The following is an 18751-nucleotide window of genomic DNA, read 5'->3' as shown; positions in this document are numbered from 1 at the left end:
TTTTTAAAAATCTCTTCTCTCACCATGAAATTAATTTCTTTCGTATATTTTGCTCGAGTAGAACTGAGAGTGTTACCTGTTCCCCCTGCTCTCCTTTTTTCCACTGTCCCAAGCTCCCTTTTCTCTTCTGATCTTCATGAATATATTTATACAGTGGACTTAAGAAAAATAGATACCCCTATTCTTTCCTTTCTCCCATATTGCCTCCTAAACCCCACACGGCTAAAACTTGAGCCCCCTCCATCCGAAGAACATTGCATATTGTTTATTTGAGGTTTGTGCTTCAGTAACAGACACAATATTTAATTGCACATACAGACACTATAAATTTTATTTAATCTGTTTTAGTTAGGTAGTTAGCTTGTTTGTTTGTTTGTTTGTTTGGGAGAAGTTACTTTTGGAGGAGGTTGGTTTTGTCTTCAAATATTAAAAAAAACTGTCACCAGAAAAAACAAAAACAATAAATAAATATTAGAACTAATCTCTGCAATTAAAAATTGAGTAAATACTTTATTATATATCTTTTAAAAACTAATCAGGTATGTATTATGTGTGTATGTGTGTGTGTGTGTTAGAGTTTCTATTGCTGTGATGAAATACCATGACCAAAACACAGGTTGGTGAGAAAGGGTTTATTTGTCTTTTGCTTCCACATCACTGTTCATAATCGAAGTCAGGACAGGAACTCAAACGGGCAGGAACCTGGAGGCAGGATCTGATTCAGAGGCCAAGGAGGGATGCTGCTTACTGGCTGCTCAACCTGCTTTCTCATAGAACCCAGGGCCACTTGTCCAGAGGTGGCACCACTTACATGGGCTGGGCCCTCCCCATCAATCACTAACTGAGAAAATGTCCTATTGGCTTGCTTACAGCCCAATCTTATGGAGGCATTTTCTTAAGGGTCCCTCCTCTCAGATGACCTTAGCTTGTGTCAAGTTGATATAAAACCATCCAGTAATATATATATATATATATATGTGTGTGTGTGTGTGTGTGTGTGTGTGTGTGTGTGTATGTATATATATGTATATATATATAACTTATCTTATATATAATAAGTAATATATATTATTTATTGAGTTGAATATATTACTTATTTAGTTGAAAGAGAGTACAAAAAGTGCTTGAGGCAACTTTATTTTTCGGAAACATGGATATTAGCCCCATGAGCTGAGAGAACTCTGGTGGAGACAGTCACGACAGCGGGTGTAAGTGACACTGGGTTTTCCTTCACTCACGCCTACAATGAGTAATTGTAAAAGATTTTCTTCCCTGTTAAAGTTGCAGATTTCATAATAAGATCAGCACGTTGACGACTTCACACAGCCCTCTAGCTTCGTTCCTTCCCTGGGTTGCTGCAGATCCAGGCTCTCTGGGCTCCCTTCTTGCCAATCAGTAGTTCCCAAGGCTCACCCTAAGGGCTGCCCCTCCTGACACTGCTTAGCAGTCAGTGCTATTCCCGTCAGACCCCCTCCCGTGAGCGAGGCTTCCTGGGTGCTCTCCACTCTACTTAGCCCTTCAGGAGCTCCGGGAACTTCCTGTCATCACAGGCCCACACAGCCAAGGAACTCCAGCCAACTGTGTAGGTGTTCCATGCTGATGATGGTAGCATTTAAACTGGACACATTTATGGTAATTGGCATTCTCCTGCTGGTTGTTTCTAGGTTGCATTTAGAGTGAGGAGCATTCCAGTACAGCTAGAGAGATATACAGCCTTTCCTGGAAGGTGGCAGGCATTTTCTTAGAACCTGGGTGCATTGCACTGTAGTAAACCACATCTCACTATGCTGGGCCTGGAGGCTCAGTGGGGATGAGGTCTAACAGTAGATTTGGGTTTGTTTTTTTTCTCCGTTGTTTTTTGTTTGTTTGTTTGTTTATCTGTTTGAAACAGGCTCTTACTGTGTAGCCCCAGCTAGCCTCGAACTTACTATGTAGACCAGACTGGACTCAAATTCATGGAAACTAACCTGTCTCTGTCTCTCAAATACTGAGATTAAAACGTGTGCTGCCCAAGGCAGGGGGAGTTTTCCCCCACCCATCAATGCCTGAGGCAGGTAGGAGAGCTGTACCCAGCACTCGTCTGTCATGTAGGGTGTGGGCAGGAAGGGGGAATGCTCCCCCCTCAGGTGGGAAGGCTGGCCCAGGAGAGCTGTCTTTGTCCCTTATCACCTATAGCCCCTACACACACACACACACACACACCGCAACACAGTAGAGCTGGCCCTGAAGGTGTAGGTGTGGGAGAGCAGATCCTGAGGACACGAAAGTAGGAGAACTGTTCCAGCTCCTGCCCATGTCTTCAAGAGGTGACTCAGCCAGGGCAATGCTGGAGAGCTCACCCTAGTGGTGAAGGTGGCAGACTGATTAATCCTGCAACTGCCCAGGCCCAGAACCAGGGTTGAGTGTTGTCCCACCTCAACGTGCACCGCATCCGTGACCTGCTGGAGCACAGGTGGGCGTGGGGACGGTCCTGCGTGACACCAGGAAGCAATCAGACGTCCAGGAAGGGTCCCGGTGAGTGCCCAGTGTCAACAGTGTAGCAAGCATATTTCTCCTTATTTGGAAATAAGAGGTTTGACCTTGGGAGTGGCTACCTTCAGGATACTTGGTCTAGGCTGGGTTCACTGCCTACACCACAGAATGCTAATGACTTGATATCTCAAAGTATTGAAGCAAATAACTGTTCTGGTTGTCCTTTGTATCATGTTAAAGCAGTCTTTTGTCTTGTATTGGGGTATAAAAGTGTATGGAAAATTAAACACAGTTTTCAGTAAATACGCCCAGTACTATCCTATGTTTCTGTTTTATTATTTTATTTGTGTCTACATACTCTTTAATTTTTTCTGATCCCCCCCCCCATCCCTATGCTGGCAAGGAGTATTTTTGTCGACTATGGTCCCCAACAAGAGTCAACTTTAGCCTCAATACTCAGCCAATTGATGGTCTGGGCCTAAGCTTTTCCTGGCTTCTAGGAGATCAGCTAGTCAAAAGCCTGTTCTAGTACCTCTGTTGTGCTCTCTGAACTAGCGGTAATGGTAGAGCTGTGTAGCCAGCACTTACGTAGGCTGCCTCACATTGGTAAAACAACAAGGCTTGGCATTCAGGAATGTTCTGTCTGTGAGTAGTATCTGAAAGATGCTAGATAAACTTAAGGCTGGGCAGGCTAGAGAGAAGCCTCAGCAGTTTTCACTGTTCTTGCAGGGGACCTGGGTTCAAGTCCCAACACCCACATAACCTCTGTAACTCCTGCTCCGGGAAAACTGATGATTTTTCTGACCCCATAGGCTCCTGAATGCACATGGTGTTCATATTACACTCTTGGGCACACACAAATACATATAAAAGAAATACTTCTTTAAAGTAAGGCTGGAATTTCTTCATGTATGTTATACTTTGAAATTCTATTGAAAGTTGAAATAAATATATAAACTTGAAATTATAAGAAATACTGATCTAAGAGTTTTCTTTTTCTGACGTAATGATCTTTTTAAATCTCTGTGTATGTAGGGTGTGGGTATGAATGTGGACACTCAACATGCCATGGCATACGTGTGGAGGTCAGAGGGTAACCTCAGGTGTTCATGTCTATCATCCTCCTTGTTTGAGACAGGGTCTGTTTTTGTTTTCTACTTAAACACTAGCCGATCTGGCCCATGGGCTTCTGGGATCCCTACCGCCATCTCACCAAAGATCACTGATTGCACATCGCTGAGTCCATGGGCCCTGGGGATTCGAACCCAGGTTCTCATGCTTGCATGGCAAGCACCTTACGCACTGAGCCCTGTCCAAAGCCGCTGACATAATGATTTAATGTATAAACGTTCCTTTTAGGGGTTCTTGAACTATGTCCCACAAGTTTTGTTTTGATGCACTTCCAATGTGTTCAATGTGTATTGGAAAATTTCCTTAAGATTTCCTTTCAAAACTCATGTTACAGCGCCTTAAAAAATTGCATTAAAAAACACATGGAATTTAAAATTCTCTTTGATAGTGCCATGTTTCTGTCTAAAAACTTTATGCCACCAAGCATTGCATTTATGCAGTGATGTGTGTATGTGTGCATGCATGCATGTGTGCGTGCCTTTACCATCTGAGCTATCTTACCAGCTCTTATGTATTTCTTTTAACAAAACTGAGATCATATCAAAATCCTGCTATTTAAAACTCAGATTAGGACAGCAAAATGGCTCAGGAGCAAGCCTGATGACCTGAGTCTGATCCCCAGGATCCTCATGGCCGGAGAGAACCGACTACAGCAAGTTGTCCTCTGACCTCACAAGCAGACACACAAACACATATGCTACATAATTTTTTAAAAAAAACCCACTTAGTGAATGGCTTCCATCCATCAGATCAACACGTGACTGGGAGTTACCTGGTAAGCACAGATACTCTGGTTTTCGGACACATGAACACTTGATCATCCTTCATAGGTGTGGGAGGAGCCAAAGGGTCTGCGTTTCTGTAAACTTACAGGTACTGCTCGCTCGTAGAAACATTCTAGACTCTGGGATGAAAGGGGAGATCTTTGAATGGTTACATGGAGGAGTGACTTAGGAACACAGTCAATAACTCGTGCAGAGTCTTATTCCCTCTGGAGGAAATCAGACAACGCCAGGATGTTAGGGAGGAGAAAGTTGGGGTAAACTTGGGGTGGAGAGCGGAGGACACTGGCACCCTAGGGATAAATGGACCCTTAGCTAGAGAACTTAGGGACTCTGTCAGTTAAAATAAGAAAACAGGGCTGTGGGGGGGACACCACAAAATAGCCTCTATTACATGGAGTTTTTATTTTCAATTTTGAAAAATAGACAAAAAAAGGAAAGAACCTACACACAGCCAAAATACATGTTCAGTTTTGTTTACTTTACCTGCCCCTTTAAGAGAGAGTGAGGGCCTGATAGGGTGAAGATTTTTCTCTTGAGTGCTTTGCACCTCTCTGCTTAAAACTGGTTTGAGGAAGGCAAAAACATTGTTCTACATAAACGAAACAGCGGGTCTTCTATCTAGAATGTCAGTGGCTGGCAAATTCCTTCATGCGTTTATTACAGAAATATATATGGAGAACCTATTACCCGTGGACCGAGGCCTGGGCCTTTTCTGATCCAAATGAGCCCGTTCAGCATCACTGATGTCATGATGACCCCTGCCCTGACAGTCTAGCTAGCATGCTCCCTTCTCAGAGCCCGTTCAGCATCACTGACGTCATGATGACCCCTGCCCTGACAGTCTAGCTAGCATCCTCCCTTCTCATCTCACTCCTCGTGATTTCACCCTCTTCCCAGGGCTGGGTGCATCTTCCCCAACTTCCAAGGCACCCTGCCCTCCCCCTTCCTTCTGTCCCCCTGGCCTTGATCACCCCCATTAGACTCAGAATATATGAGCTCTGATTCCCTGTAAGGTGAAAGCTGTATTGGGGGCAGACAAACCCTTCTGGCTTTGTCCTCCACCGTCCTTCGGGACCAGATGGATAGACAATGCTCCACCCCTAGCCTCACCTAGACAATAAAAAGGAAGCAGAACTAAGAGGTAGAAGGAGGAAGACCTAAAACCTCTCATGGAGATGGCAAAACATTCCTCAAGATTCCTAGCAGGCTGCAGGTTTCCTTTCTTAACAAAGTTGTATGGTAAGCTTGGCTCCCCTAGCTGTACAACATATTGGGAAACACATCTTTTTCGCTGGTCACATGCCACCCTGCATAAACAGAGTTCAGGAGTGTAGAGAAAGGCAGACTGTGAGTCAGGCCAACAACAGTCTGCCCTGTCAACTCTCACAGATCTTGTCAGTCTCTCCCCCCAAACACTTCAACAGCATGCCTTCCCCTCCATCACCGGATCCTGGTGTGAGCCATGGTGAGCCACCACGGTCTTTCACCTTGCATGCCTTCCCCTCCATCACCACATCCTGGCATGAGCCACAGTGAGCCACCATGGTCTTTCACCTTGCATGCCTTCCCCTCCATCACCGGATCCTGGTGTGAGCCGTGGTGAGGCACCATGCTCTTTCACCTTGCATGCCTTCCCCTCCATCACCAGATCCTGGCATGAGCCACAGTGAGCCACCACGGTCTTTCACCTTGCATGCCTTCCCCTCCATCACCGGATCCTGGTGAGAGCCATGGTGAGCCACCATGCTCTTTCACCGGACACAGCGGAGCCTCCTTCACAATTGCTCTCTGTAGTCTCGCCTTCCCTGGTACCTTGAATCCTCACTTCAAATGACAACTTCCTTTCTTCCAAGTCTCCCAATTATCTGTCACAGTTTAGATCTTCAGAAGCTGACCTGTAGTCAAGGATTCTTGCTCAGGTCATTTATTTTAGGTGCAGCCAATAAGTTGGAGAACTATAGTAAGACACAGGGAAGGGAGCAAGTTTCCTCAAGGCCCCATGCCATTTAACCCCAGTGAAAGCTGTGGGACTGGTATCCGGTGTAAAACTTAACTGAGTCCCAGAGGTGTGGGAGGGTATTTATACACCACTCCTAAGACTGGCTGTATTCAGCTCTTACAGCTTGAACACCTAGTCCTGAATCCACCCACCCCAGTCTAACTTACTGAAGGTCAGTCTTTCTCTTTACCGGTCTTTCTGCTGGCAACCCTTCACCGCTTCTGCTATTTATTTGAAGCACAATTAGGAGACTACAGGGAGAGCCAAGTCATCTCTTCAGTGACAGAGAAATTGCAAAACACATTTTAAGAATGAGATCTTGGAAACTCATCAGCTTCGAGTCTCATTTCAAAAGTGAGTAAATTTGTGGGTGCTCTCTATTTGGCAAATAAGTCATAACATTTTTTAATAACATCAGTAAAGTTTAAAGAGGGCACGGGATCTGGAATCTTTGTGTAAAGTCAGCACATCAAGGTAAATAGAACTTAATTAATGCTAGTAAGTGTACATATAGAACGTCGATAAGTCATATCATTGAGTCTATAAATGGGAAGACTATAGGCTCACAGTAGGTATACAACTCTGGATCTATTTCTGCCATTCATTAGCTTGCTAGTCATCTTTATTTGCCTTTCTTCTTCAGTTGCTCTACAAAGTAATCATTACAAGCGACTGTCAGCGCTGCCACCATGACCACAAATTCATTAAAATCCACTTCGTTGTCCTTATTGGCGTCCAGGTCCTGCATTATCTTATCCACCAACTGGGGATCCTTTTGGCACTGAAAAGAAAAAGAACCAAATAGAAGACCCGAATATCAATCCACACATCTTCGAACACCTGTTTTTTGACAAAGAAGCAAAACTATCAAATGGAAAAAAGAAAGCATATTTAACAAGTGGTGCTAGCATAAGTAAATATCAACATGTAGAAGGATGAAAATAGATCCATATCTATCAGCATGCACAAAACTCAAGTCCAAATGGATCAAAGACCTCAATATAAAGCCAGCCACCTTTATAAGCCAGCGAACCTTATAGAAGACAAAGTGGGAAGTACACTTGAACGTATTGGCACAGGAAACTACTTCCTAAATATAACCCCAGAAGCACAGACACTGAGAGAAACAATTAATAAATGGGACCTCCTGAAACTGAAAAGTTTCTGTAAAGCAAAGGACATAGTCAACAAGACAAAATGACAACCTACAGATGGGAAAAGATCTTCACTAACTCCACAGGCAGAAGTCTGATCTCCAAAATATACAAAGAACTCAAGAAATTGAACATCAAAAGAACACATAATCCAATTTTAAAAAGTGGAGTACAGACCTAAACAGAGAATTCTCAACAGAGGAATCTAAAATGGCTGAAAGACACTTAAGGAAATGTTCAACATCTTTACTCATCAGAGCAATGCAAATCAAAACAACTCTGAGATTCCATCTTATACCTGTAAGAATGGCCAAGGTCAAAAACACTGATGACAGCTTATGCTGGAGAGGTTGTGGGGAAAAGGGAACACTTCTGCATTGCTGGTGGGAATGCAAGCTGGTACAGCCCCTTTGGATGTCAGTGTGGTGATTTCTCAGAAAATTAGGAAACAACATTCTGCAAGACCCAGTAATACCACTTTTGGGTATATATCCAAAGGATGCTCAATTGTGCCACAAGGACATGTGCTCAACTATGTTCATAGCAGCTTTGTTTGTCATAGCCAGAACCTGGAAACAACCTAAATGCCCCTCAACTGAGGAATGAATAAGGAAAATGTGGTACATTTACAATGGAGTACTACACAGCAGAAAAAAATAACGGCAGCTTAAATTTTTCAGGAAAATGGATGGAGCTAGAGAACATTATTTTGAGTGAGGTAACCCAGACACAGAAAGACAATTATCACATGTACTCACTCATAGATGGTTTTTAAACATAAAGCAAAGAAAAACAGCCTACAAACCACAATCCCAGAGAACTTAGACAACAATGTAGACACTAAGAGAGACTTACATAGATGTAATATACATGGGAAGTAGAAAGTAGGAAAAAGACAAGATCTCCTGAGTAAACTGGGAGCGTGGGGGTCACGGTAGAGGGTTGAAGAGGAACAGAAAAAAAGACATAGCTCAATAAAAAATATGTTATGTCTTTTCAGTGCATACCATGTACCAATTAAGAATGCTCACCATGTGTATTTATTGAAATTTGCAGTCTATGTTGTCAGACAGAGAAAGGAAATAATAGGAGATTTTCTAGAGTGACCCTCTTACAAGCACACCTACACGTGTGTGTAGGTTACAGACTCTCCTCTTACAAACACACCTACACGTGTGTACGTTACAGAATCAGAAAGACTGTTTCCCTGCAGAATGCCAACATTTCTCTCTGGGAGGTGAGATTTGGAGCAATCATATTTTCCTTCTGCATATCTGTGATTTCTGACTTTTTCACGAGGAGCATGTAGTATCTGTATAATTTTTTCAGGGAATAAACACTGATATTGACAATCTATATTAAATGAAAAACATTTATAAAACAGCATGTACAGTATGATCCAATATTTGTAAAAAAGAAAATCACATATAAACATATCTGTGTGTGTGTGTGTGTGTGTGAGAGAGAGAGAGAGAGAGAGAGAGAGAGAGATATGTGTATGCATAAGAAAGCTAGAAGGCCATAGACTACAATGTTAATAGCCGTTATCCACGGGTAGTGGGATTATGGGTGATTATTTTTCTTTTTTCTTTCCTGTGTTTTCTAATTTTTCTACAATGAACAAGTATTACTTATGTAATAAAAACTAATAATAAAAGTTTAAAAATAAAAAATAAATAAATTTTTAATTTCAGATAAACAACATGTATTGTGTGTGTGTGTGTGTGTGCTTCTGAAACACACAAAGAAGTACCCAGAAGCCATTTTCCTTACTGCTAGAGTTATGTTCTCCAAGTGTTGACAACTACATTGAGTTTTTTTAAAATTCAATATTCGGTATTCTAGTACAGCAATAAAATATATAGCTAGTTATATCCAGGGTTATCGTTATATATTTAATAATGGTAGCTGTACCTGGAACTTTATACAGCAGAGAGGAAAACGGCCCCTGCCAGTGTATGAAAAAAACACAGATCTCCAGAGCTCTTCCCAGCACTTAGGGTCTTGAAACAAGTTCTAAGCATAATGTACACAGCACTTGTCCCCAAAGCCATAGCCCACCTGTGCACCAGCAAATGAGGCAGGAAAATGGGCTCACCGTGAGGAATTCTGTGAGCTCCCGCTGTAATAGCATCTTCAGTTCTCCTTTGTTGAGCTTGAACCTGTCCCCCTCTTTGCAGGAGTACCGGTGGAAGATTCGAATCATCGTGTCCATGGCCATCTCCAGCTGGGTGGGCATGCTGGCAGCAGAGCGGATCACTCCTGCAGCAGGCAGCCAAAACAGGGAGAAGAAAGCAGATAGGGAGACACGTCAACTCTTTCCTGAAAACAGAACACATACGTGGCAGTTCTTAAGCTGTAGGAATCGTTCACTAAAGACAGTGCTCCGTGCATCCTAGAGCGTCCACTAAAGACAGTGCTCCGTGCATCCTAGAGCGTCCACTAAAGACAGTGCTCCGTGCATCCCAGAGCGTCCACTAAAGAAAGACAATGCTCCGTGCATCCCAGAGCGTCCACTAAAGACAATGCTCCGTGCATCCTAGAGTGTCCACTAAAGACAGTGCTCCGTGCATCCTAGAGCGTCCACTAAAGAAAGACAGTGCTCCGTGCATCTTAGAGCCAGCTGCGAATGAGAACTTTTCAGACGGGTTTTCCCCTTCCCAGTTCCCACTCCTCCAATCTGTGTGCCTCTGGCGGTTCATAGGTTAGCAACTAGACGGACCCAGAGTCGTGTTAGAACACAGAATTGAAAACCTAAAGCAAAAGAGAAAGACAATCCCTTACTTCCTACCCGTTCCGCAGGAGGCAGCTGTCTACAGGTGCTCACGGTTACAATCTGAGCTCTGGTCGCTGAGTTTCCACTTGGCACACCTGTTCCCAACAAATGACAATTATTGGAGACAAGAGACTCAACTGAAGAGGCCTCTGCGTCTGTTTATTTAATCAGCAGAACAACAGGTGTGTGCTGCTGTCCCAAGGGCTATGGAGGAAGGTGGTGCCTGCCGGGCCTTAGGGAAGTCAGCAGAGTGCGATGGGAAAGCCCTCTGTTCTGCTGTGGGAATATGGGTAGAAGTAGATTGCTAGGAAGTTGATGACGAGGATAGAGTCTAAAAGGAGCAAAGAAGAAATACTGGTTCAAACCTTCTCTCTCTCTCTCTCTCTCTCTCTCTGTGTGTGTGTGTGTGTGTGTGTGTGTGTGTGTATGAGTGCACGCATACACGCATGCTCACATATACTCAAGCTTACGTCTGCTTAATAAACTGCTGGGGACGGCATTGTTAGTGACAAGGTGGTTTAGCATGAGTCTTCCTGGCTTGTCCAGTTACCGCTGATTTTAGCCTTATTGAGTACAGGAATGCATTACCTGCCATCTGTGAATGACAGAAAAGCTGTGTATGCAGAAATGTGTAGGTGGATTCCCAGGTAAAAATAAAATAAAATAAACCTTAAGGAAAGGATGCTGGGGCAATGGCTCACAAGGGCTCAAGTTGGATCCCTACCAGCCACATAAAAAGTCAGGTGTGGTGTCTAGAGGAACCTTATCTTGAAGAAAATCTTACTGCTATTTTTCCTGAAGTGTATTAAATGCTGGTGTCTCCTTGAGGTTCAGTTTCCTGCTAAAACTGCCCCCAGTCTTTGTGGCCATGTTTCCTCAATTTTGAATGCTCTGACACACCCCAGCTCTGAAATGTTACCCCAGACTATTCTTGGACGCATCTATAATTTCTAAACCTAAACCTTTAGCCCAGATGTCTGCTAATCCCCAAGATGATCTGGGCCCCTTTTTCCTGGAGTCCCATAAACTTGTTTAGGATCCAAATAAAAGGCCTACACTCTTCCCACTGTGGGAAGATGGCTTGGGCCATCTCAGCCTCCCACTGCCATTTTCCACCCCAGCTTCTGTCACCATTTAAATGCCCACTCCTTGCCATTCTTTGCCACCTTCAGACCTGGGACACTAGGCTCCTCACAGCACTCTGGGCTGGCTGTTGGGGCTCCTGCCGTCTGATAACCATTCTGCTGTCGGAGGAGTTGATCACAATACTGTCAGCACCCACAAGTCTGGCACTAATGGGTCTGGCCCTGTGTGCACACAGACGAAAGTGTTGAGCTCTCCTGCCTTGACTGCTCCCACCTACTCATTGGCTGGATGCTAATATTTCCTCCTATACAATTTTCCTGCATTCTTCCCAACTCTCTACCCCGACAGGGGAGCTTTGGGGACATTCTGTGATCCTTGTCACACACTCTCCACACTTGGAATGATTTCTTGAATCTTGGACTCGATGCCTGGTCCATCTTTGCAGTCCACGGCATTATTGCAAGACTGGGCCCTGGGAAACGCTCAGAACCCCTTGCTTGTTGCCACCAGTGTGGTAGATACCTGTGATTCACGTACTTGGGAAGCTGAGGCAGGAAGTTGGCAAACCTGAGACACAGACCCGTAGTGAATTTAAGACAAGCCTGGCCTACAAAATGATACCTGTTTAGAATGGGGATCAGGAGAGAAGGACAGAGAGAGAGGATTGCAGAAGGGGTGCGCAGAGGACCTGCCCGTCATGATAGATGGACAATGAACTAGGGGAGGGGTCTGTGTCTAGCTCACCTGTACATTTCTTTAATTACCTTATTCTGCATTAAAAACTTTGCTCATCAAAAGGAGAGGGTGTTATATGGATGAAATGCGGTTTGAATTTGGAATTGAATGTTACTGGGCTAAGCACTGAAGTTATATGCACAAAAATAATTTGTATGGAGTTCGTGGGCCTCAACAGTATTGTATTCAACTACAAAACCATCTATTTGGAGAAGTCAAGGGACAGGTAAAACTTCTAAAAGAGCCGGGCAGCAGTGGCGCATGCCCTTAATCCCTGCACTTGGGAGGCAGAGGCAGAAGATCTCTGTGAATTCAAGGCCAGCCTGGTCTACAGAGAGAGCTCCAGGATGGTCAAGGTTACACTGAGAAACTGTCTCAAAAAACAAACAAACAAAAAAACAAAACAAGAAAAAACCTAATAAGAAAGGCAGCATAGGTTAAGAGGCTACAGTGAGATTTAAGAGCTGAGAGTTTGGCTCCTCCAAAGCCAGGCAGATTCCCGTTTCTCAGGCTGGCTCAGACCTAAAGGCTTTCTTTGGTGTGTGCTGCCCCTTAGTGTCATACTCTGGAACTGCATCTGGGAGCACTCTCGTTGAATGTACTTTGGATTTGAGCCCATAAAATAAGTGACCCTTAGTGGGGTCTTATAAAGTAGCCCTGGCCTGAGATCTCCAGAAGACACTCAGGAACAGGAACAAAGGCAACATCACAGGTTCAATGAGACTCTGTCACCCTAGGGACACAGATGCACTGCTGAAAGCTGCCCAGAAGGGCTGCCCTGTGTACTTCGCTTGTTGACTCAGCTTGTATCCTTTTCACTTTGGCATGACACAGGACTCTCAGAGCTACAAAGACTCTCTAACTTTGCATCCAAATCAGAGTACAAAGAATGAGGAAGTGGAAAGAAGTAGAAAGGTTTAAAAGCAGATCTCCTCGGGAGAGATGGAGGCTAGCGAAAACCCACAAACATGAGACTTTTTAAAATTCTATTTGTTTGTTCATTTGTTTAATGTGCATGGTGCTCTGCCTCCATGGATGTTGTGTACTGCTTACATACTGGGTACCTACTGAGGCCAGGAGGCCAAAAGGGTGCTGGATCCCCTGGAACTGGAGTTACAGACAGTTGTGAGCCACCATGTGGGTGCTGGGACCTGAACTGAGCCTCAGCAAGAGCAGCCAGCGCTCTTACCTGCAGAGTCAAATCTCCAGCCCAGAGAATTCCTTCTCAGTACAATGCTTCAAAGTGAACCAAACAAGAAAAAGGAGGAACTAGAGAAACGAGTACCGGCTGCTCAATTATCAGGATTAGAGTTGGGATCCTAGCACGGAATCAGGTGAGCATCCCCACACACCTGTCACTACAGCTCTGAGGAGTCCGATGACCTCTTTTGGTTTCTATGCTTAAAGGTGGACACACACACACCAGGAAGCCCTGTCAGCATGAGGAAGAAGCTAACAAAATTGAATCATTTTACCCAAGATGAACTAACATACGGACACTGACTGTATGGAGGATTATTAAGAGAGGAGAAACTGACCACTGGTTTATTGTCTGTCATTAGTACAACCAGAGGTGTAGCAGGCTTTCTCAGATTGTCAGCCCCCAAATCACGACATGGAGGCTTATTATTAGTTATGAATGCTAGGCCTTAGCTTAGTTTAGTAATATGAGCGGCGGGGCTGCATCCCCAGCACCCCGGCCACCTGCTAGCTTATGCCCCGAAATAACAACACACAAATTGTATTCATTTAAACACTGCTTGGCCCTTTAGCTCTAGCCCTTACTGGCTAATTCTGATATCCCAATCAACCCATCTCTAATAATCTGTGAGCACCGGTCTTAGTGACCACTGGTCTTACCGGGAAGATTCTAGCCTACGTCCATCCTGGGTCGGAGCTTCATCGCGTGCGTCTGCCTGGGAGAGCAGAGCATGGCCTCTCTGAGGCATCTGCCCCCGAGAGGAGAGCTGTGGAGTCTGAGCTCACTTCCTCTTCCTCCCAGCATTCTGTTCTGTTTACTCCTCCCACCTATGTTTTAACCTATGAGGCCAAGCAGTTTCTTTATTACTTAACCAATGACCTTCCTCCATCAGCTTAGGCTCTTTTCTTATTAGCTCCTATCACTTAATTTAACCTGTTTCTCTTCATCTATGTTTTGCCTCTGGGCTTTTTACTTTTCTTTCGTTCTGTATGTCCTATTCTGTGTCTGTCTGCCTGGCAGTTGCCTTCCCAGCTGGCCCTGAGTAGCTCCCTCTTTTTCTCCCTCATTCTCTCCTCTACAGCCGAGATCCCTCTTCCTACTTACTCTCTCTGCCCACCAGCCCTGTCTATCCCTCCACTGCCTAGCTATTGGCCATTCAGCTTTTTGTTAGATCAACTGGGTGCCTTAGGCAGGCAAAATAAAACAACAACCCATCTTTCCAGAATTACACAACTGCAGCGTAAACAAATGTAACACACCTTTGCATAGTTAAAGTAATGTTCCACAACACAGATGAAGAGGAAGGACTTCTAAGATACCAAAGACGGGCTGGAGAGATGGCTCAGCGTTAAGAGCGCCGACTGCTTTTGCAGAGGACCTAGTTTTGGTCCTAGAACCCACATGGTGACTCACAAGGGTCTGTAACTCCAGTTCCAGGAGACCACACCCCTGTTCCAGCACCAAGGGCACCAGGTACAGTCATGCTCATGCATACCTACAGGCAAAACACTCATAAAATAAAAATAAATAAATTTTTAAAAGCATGTATACACATTAAAGAAATCTAAAAATCCCTTAACAAAGGCTGTTAAGCATTGTAACAGTGACTAGAAGATTGTCTAAGAGATTATCTTAAAATAATTCTCTTAAAATAATGGAAGACTTTTTTTTAAAGATTTATTTATTATGTATACAACATTCTCCCTCGATGTATGCCCGCATGCCAGAGGAGGGCACGAGATTTCAGTACAGATGGTTGTAAGCTACCATGTGGTTGCTGGGAATTGAACTCAGGACCTCTGGAAGAGCAGCCAGTGCTCTTAACCTCTGAGCCATCTCTCCAGCCCCAATGGAAGACTTTCATACAAATGATTAGCACATAGAAAACAGGCACTTTCTGTCAAAGTGTATTCCCAGACTAGAGGGAGTAAATAAATCTTGATCTAAACCTCAACCAACTACACTGGCCATGTGGCCTGGTGAGTGGTAGTCAGCAATGTCACAGAGCTGAGCCTCCGCTCATGTCCATTGTCAAGGCTAGTTATCACCAGCTAAAGACGTGCCCCTCTCGGTGGTAGCTAGCCCCTTGACCCTCGCCTCCTGGTGTTCAAACTCTGCTTGGTCCCCTTGAGGTAGGTTTAAAGGGGAAAGTTAAGAGACAAAGGGAAGGAAGAAACTCTGACTCAAGCCCTTCAATGAGTGGGAGTCAAGAATTCTGGCACAAACCTGGGGAGACAGCTCCATCAGTAAAGGGCTCGCTTTGCAAGCATAAGAACTGAGGGGTCCTTCCCTGGAACCCACATTAGAACCAGGGGTCCATCCCTGGAACCCACATTAGAACGGAGAGATGGAGAAATGAATGAGCTCCAGCACAATTAACAGAGTTAGGAATATTTTCTAACGCAAGATCTCTGCCAATGCAAAATAATCCGAATCAAGCCAAATCAGACCAGATTAAAAGATAAACAGGTTTAATTAAACACCTGTGCTCCCAGGTGGCCCAGAGGGGAATGGGAAGTTGCCAACTCAACAACCCACCAGAGAGGAAAAGAGAAAAACACAAGTTTATTTGGGGGGGGAGCAGTTTAAGTAGCCTGTAGGAGTGGTCTTGACCTTTCCTGGGGAGGGGTCAAGGTTTGAGGGACACCGGGGAGGGGCCTCCAAAGATGGAGACCGGAGGCTGGGATTTACATGCCAGACTGTATAAGGGATGACAGGAAGCTGAGGTGATATGACCAACGTTTTAGGCTCTCTTTGGAAAAGGGGCGTCGACTCAAGTCTGGCTACTTCCTGCAGACATGGGGCGGCATGGGGGAGGGGAGAGTTGGGTGTTGGTGGGTTCACGCCCAGCGAGAGTTGTGGCTAGAAAGACATCCCATGTACTGACATCCCAAAGACACCAGGTATCCGTTTCTTGAGGGAGGTAAGAAAGCGGGTGTCTAGGAGAAAAAGTATTGTTATTACCCATCTTGTTTGTATCACCAAAGATGAGTGTGCCAGGATGAGGAGCAGGTAGGCCCTTCATTGTGGCATCTTGGAAAACCGGAGGGTGGAAGGTCCTGTCTGCTGGACAGACCAAGTGTCCTGAGTAGGTGTCCGCTTGAGCCTGGCAAAGTTGCCTACAGAGACAATATTCATTTTCTGTAGAAGTATCTCAAGTAAGAATGTTAAGGTAACAAACAGCCATCCTTAAGGCCCGAGTAGACGTGGTTTAATCTCCTTTCCCTGATGTAAACCTACAGTCTTCAAGGAGTCTCACAAGAAATCCCATTTATAATAAAGCACTCATCTCAACTCCCAGTTTTACCTTATCAGATTACGGTCCACAGCCCCCTCAAGGCAAGCCTGTAATGGGGAGGGGTTCTTAAGAATCATCTAAGACGCAACTTGAGAGCTGCCAAACCATTTATGCTATTGCCACTACACGTCCAAGAGCCTCTCTTGAGAAACTCACGCCCATGCTCTTGGGTGTGTCTTATCTGTTATCTGAGAGCCTCTTTTTCTACAAACACTCCTGCTCAATTCACGTTTAAAATCTCTTGACTAAATTCCATCTGCTTCATGCCATCTCACCCTGAAATCTTTTCTGGGTGAAGCCGAGAATCCAACTTCACTGGAACGGGTATCTATCTCCGAAGAGAATTCCTCTGCCGGCCACAGGCAGCACCAGCCAGTGCCCTTCCACCACTTCCCGCAAACATAGACAGTGTTCCCTGACGCTGACCAGGATGGAAAGGACGCCTTGCTCCTGATCCCGCGTCTGCTAGGGTCTCTCCATCTGGAGGCAGACAGCTGCTGGGGAAGTCTCTGAAGAGATAGATCCCTGAGGTCCTGGAAGAGCTGCCGCAGAAAGCAGATCCCCTGCTGAAGCCACAACTTCAGAGCCACAGCACAGCCCTTTGAGAAAGCAGAAACCAGGGTCTTACAACACAGCCCCCAAATCCTCTTGCTCTATGACAATAAACAACTAATGAAACTTGTTAATTTTTTTGAGTCCAAACTTTTTAAAACACTCTTCAAAAAATGGTGCTGTCAATAGACATGCTTAAGAGAATTTTGTTTGGAACTAAGATGTGGCTGGTGAAATCTTCGTGGGGCTTCAGAAAGACCCTGCACTCGAGCCCTGCAGGAAAGGGTGCGGTGTCCTATTGCCTACAGCGCTTTTCATGGCAGAAAGGAAACCGAGAATTTGAAGGGAGAAACAGTGAGCTTCCAGCAAGTGAGCACCTCCTTAACAACTGCTTTATTTTCTGCATCTGAGTGAATTGCCTGCACATACGTAAATGCACCGTGTGCATGCGTGGTGCAGGCAGGCCAGAAAAGGGTACTGGATCCCCTGGAAGTGGATTTATAGATGGTTGTGAGCCACTGTGTGGTTGCCGGGAACTGAACCCAGTCCCCTGCAAGAACAACTAGCACTCTTAACCTTTTGGTTGTTGTTGTTTTGTTTTTCGAGATAAGGTCTCCCGGTATAGCTCTGGAGCCTATCCTGGAACTCTCTGTACAGCAGGTTGGTCTCAAACTCACAGAGATCCCCCTGCCTCGCCCCCCCCCCCCCCGCCGCCTCTCTCGTGCTGGGATTACAGGTATGCACCACCACTGTCTGGCCCCTCCTCGATATCTTAATAGAATTGGTTAATATTAGGTTTTGATGACATCATTATTACCACAAACCATAGTTTCTAATTCTGAAAGTATAACAAAGGATCTCAAAGCCACGCTGTGCCAGAGTTCACCTGAGCAAAGTCTGCTCCATTAGAATGCCTCCAATTACGTCCAAAGCCCCATGGAAGTCATTAGAACTTTCCAGGCCATAAGTTTTGTGACATTCAACCCAGAAGTCTAAATCCTCCTGAGTCCCCTCTCCAGATGTTATCACCATCTGAGAGTCTCCAGCAACCTGAGAAGCATCCTGCTTCATAGCTGAAGCCCATCTCCCCTGTGTTCTGGCACAAGTGCAGATATATACCATGTCCATAATGGAGACAATGGGCAATGCCCGTAAGGTTCAGCAATACAAACTAAGGGCTTAGAACCCACATTGGGTTGGCTGTCATCACATCTGTCCTGAAGTGTGGTTTCAGATCTAATTTCTGGAAACATTCTCTCTCTTTTTTTTTCTTTTCCCAGCTTTTGCACCATGCACACCACTCTTGTCTAGAGCTCTGCCTGCTGAGTTCCCATTCAGCGGGGTGAATCTCCAGAGATCCCTGCCCCTTCTCCAGAAAACAGGTCCTAAGTGGAGAAGTCTTCAGAGTGCTGATCTTGAAAGACTGGATTTGCAGGTTACAGACCCAGTTCACCCAGTCCCAGAGGAAGAGAGAGAGAGTGTTTGGATCTTGGAGTTTGTCTCCACATTAAGGAAGGCTTCTCCCTCCCAACTGGCTCTGGCTAAGGGTCCAGGTTCAAGAT

At 45.0% G+C, this 18751-nt stretch overlaps 1 protein-coding gene across 1 annotated transcript; it reads right to left on the bottom strand.

The window, feature by feature from the left end:
- Nucleotides 1-7009: 7009 nt before the first annotated feature.
- S100z (S100 calcium binding protein Z) lies at nt 7010-9780 on the bottom strand. Its single transcript, XM_075977853.1, has 2 exons — nt 9640-9780; nt 7010-7168 (listed from the first exon to the last, which is right to left on the bottom strand). Exons 1-2 carry the CDS (start codon nt 9778-9780, stop codon nt 7010-7012), a joined length of 300 nt encoding a protein of 99 aa, XP_075833968.1.
- Between the last annotated feature and the right edge of the window lie 8971 nt (nt 9781-18751).

The sequence above is a fragment of the Microtus pennsylvanicus genome, chromosome 6 (assembly GCF_037038515.1).
Source record: "Microtus pennsylvanicus isolate mMicPen1 chromosome 6, mMicPen1.hap1, whole genome shotgun sequence".
Taxonomy (NCBI): domain Eukaryota; kingdom Metazoa; phylum Chordata; class Mammalia; order Rodentia; family Cricetidae; genus Microtus; species Microtus pennsylvanicus.
Note: the sequence above shows the minus strand (reverse complement) of the source record. Positions and strands in the feature narration are given on the sequence as shown.

Bases quoted from the DNA above. Each gene is read 5' to 3' on its own strand.
- S100z (XM_075977853.1), bottom strand. From the start codon at position 9,780: ATGCCCACCCAGCTGGAGATGGCCATGGACACGATGATTCGAATCTTC. The intron at 7,169-9,639 runs GTGAGCCCATTT...TTTTCTTTTCAG, and splicing joins AGCTCACAGAATTCCTCACG to TGCCAAAAGGATCCCCAGTT.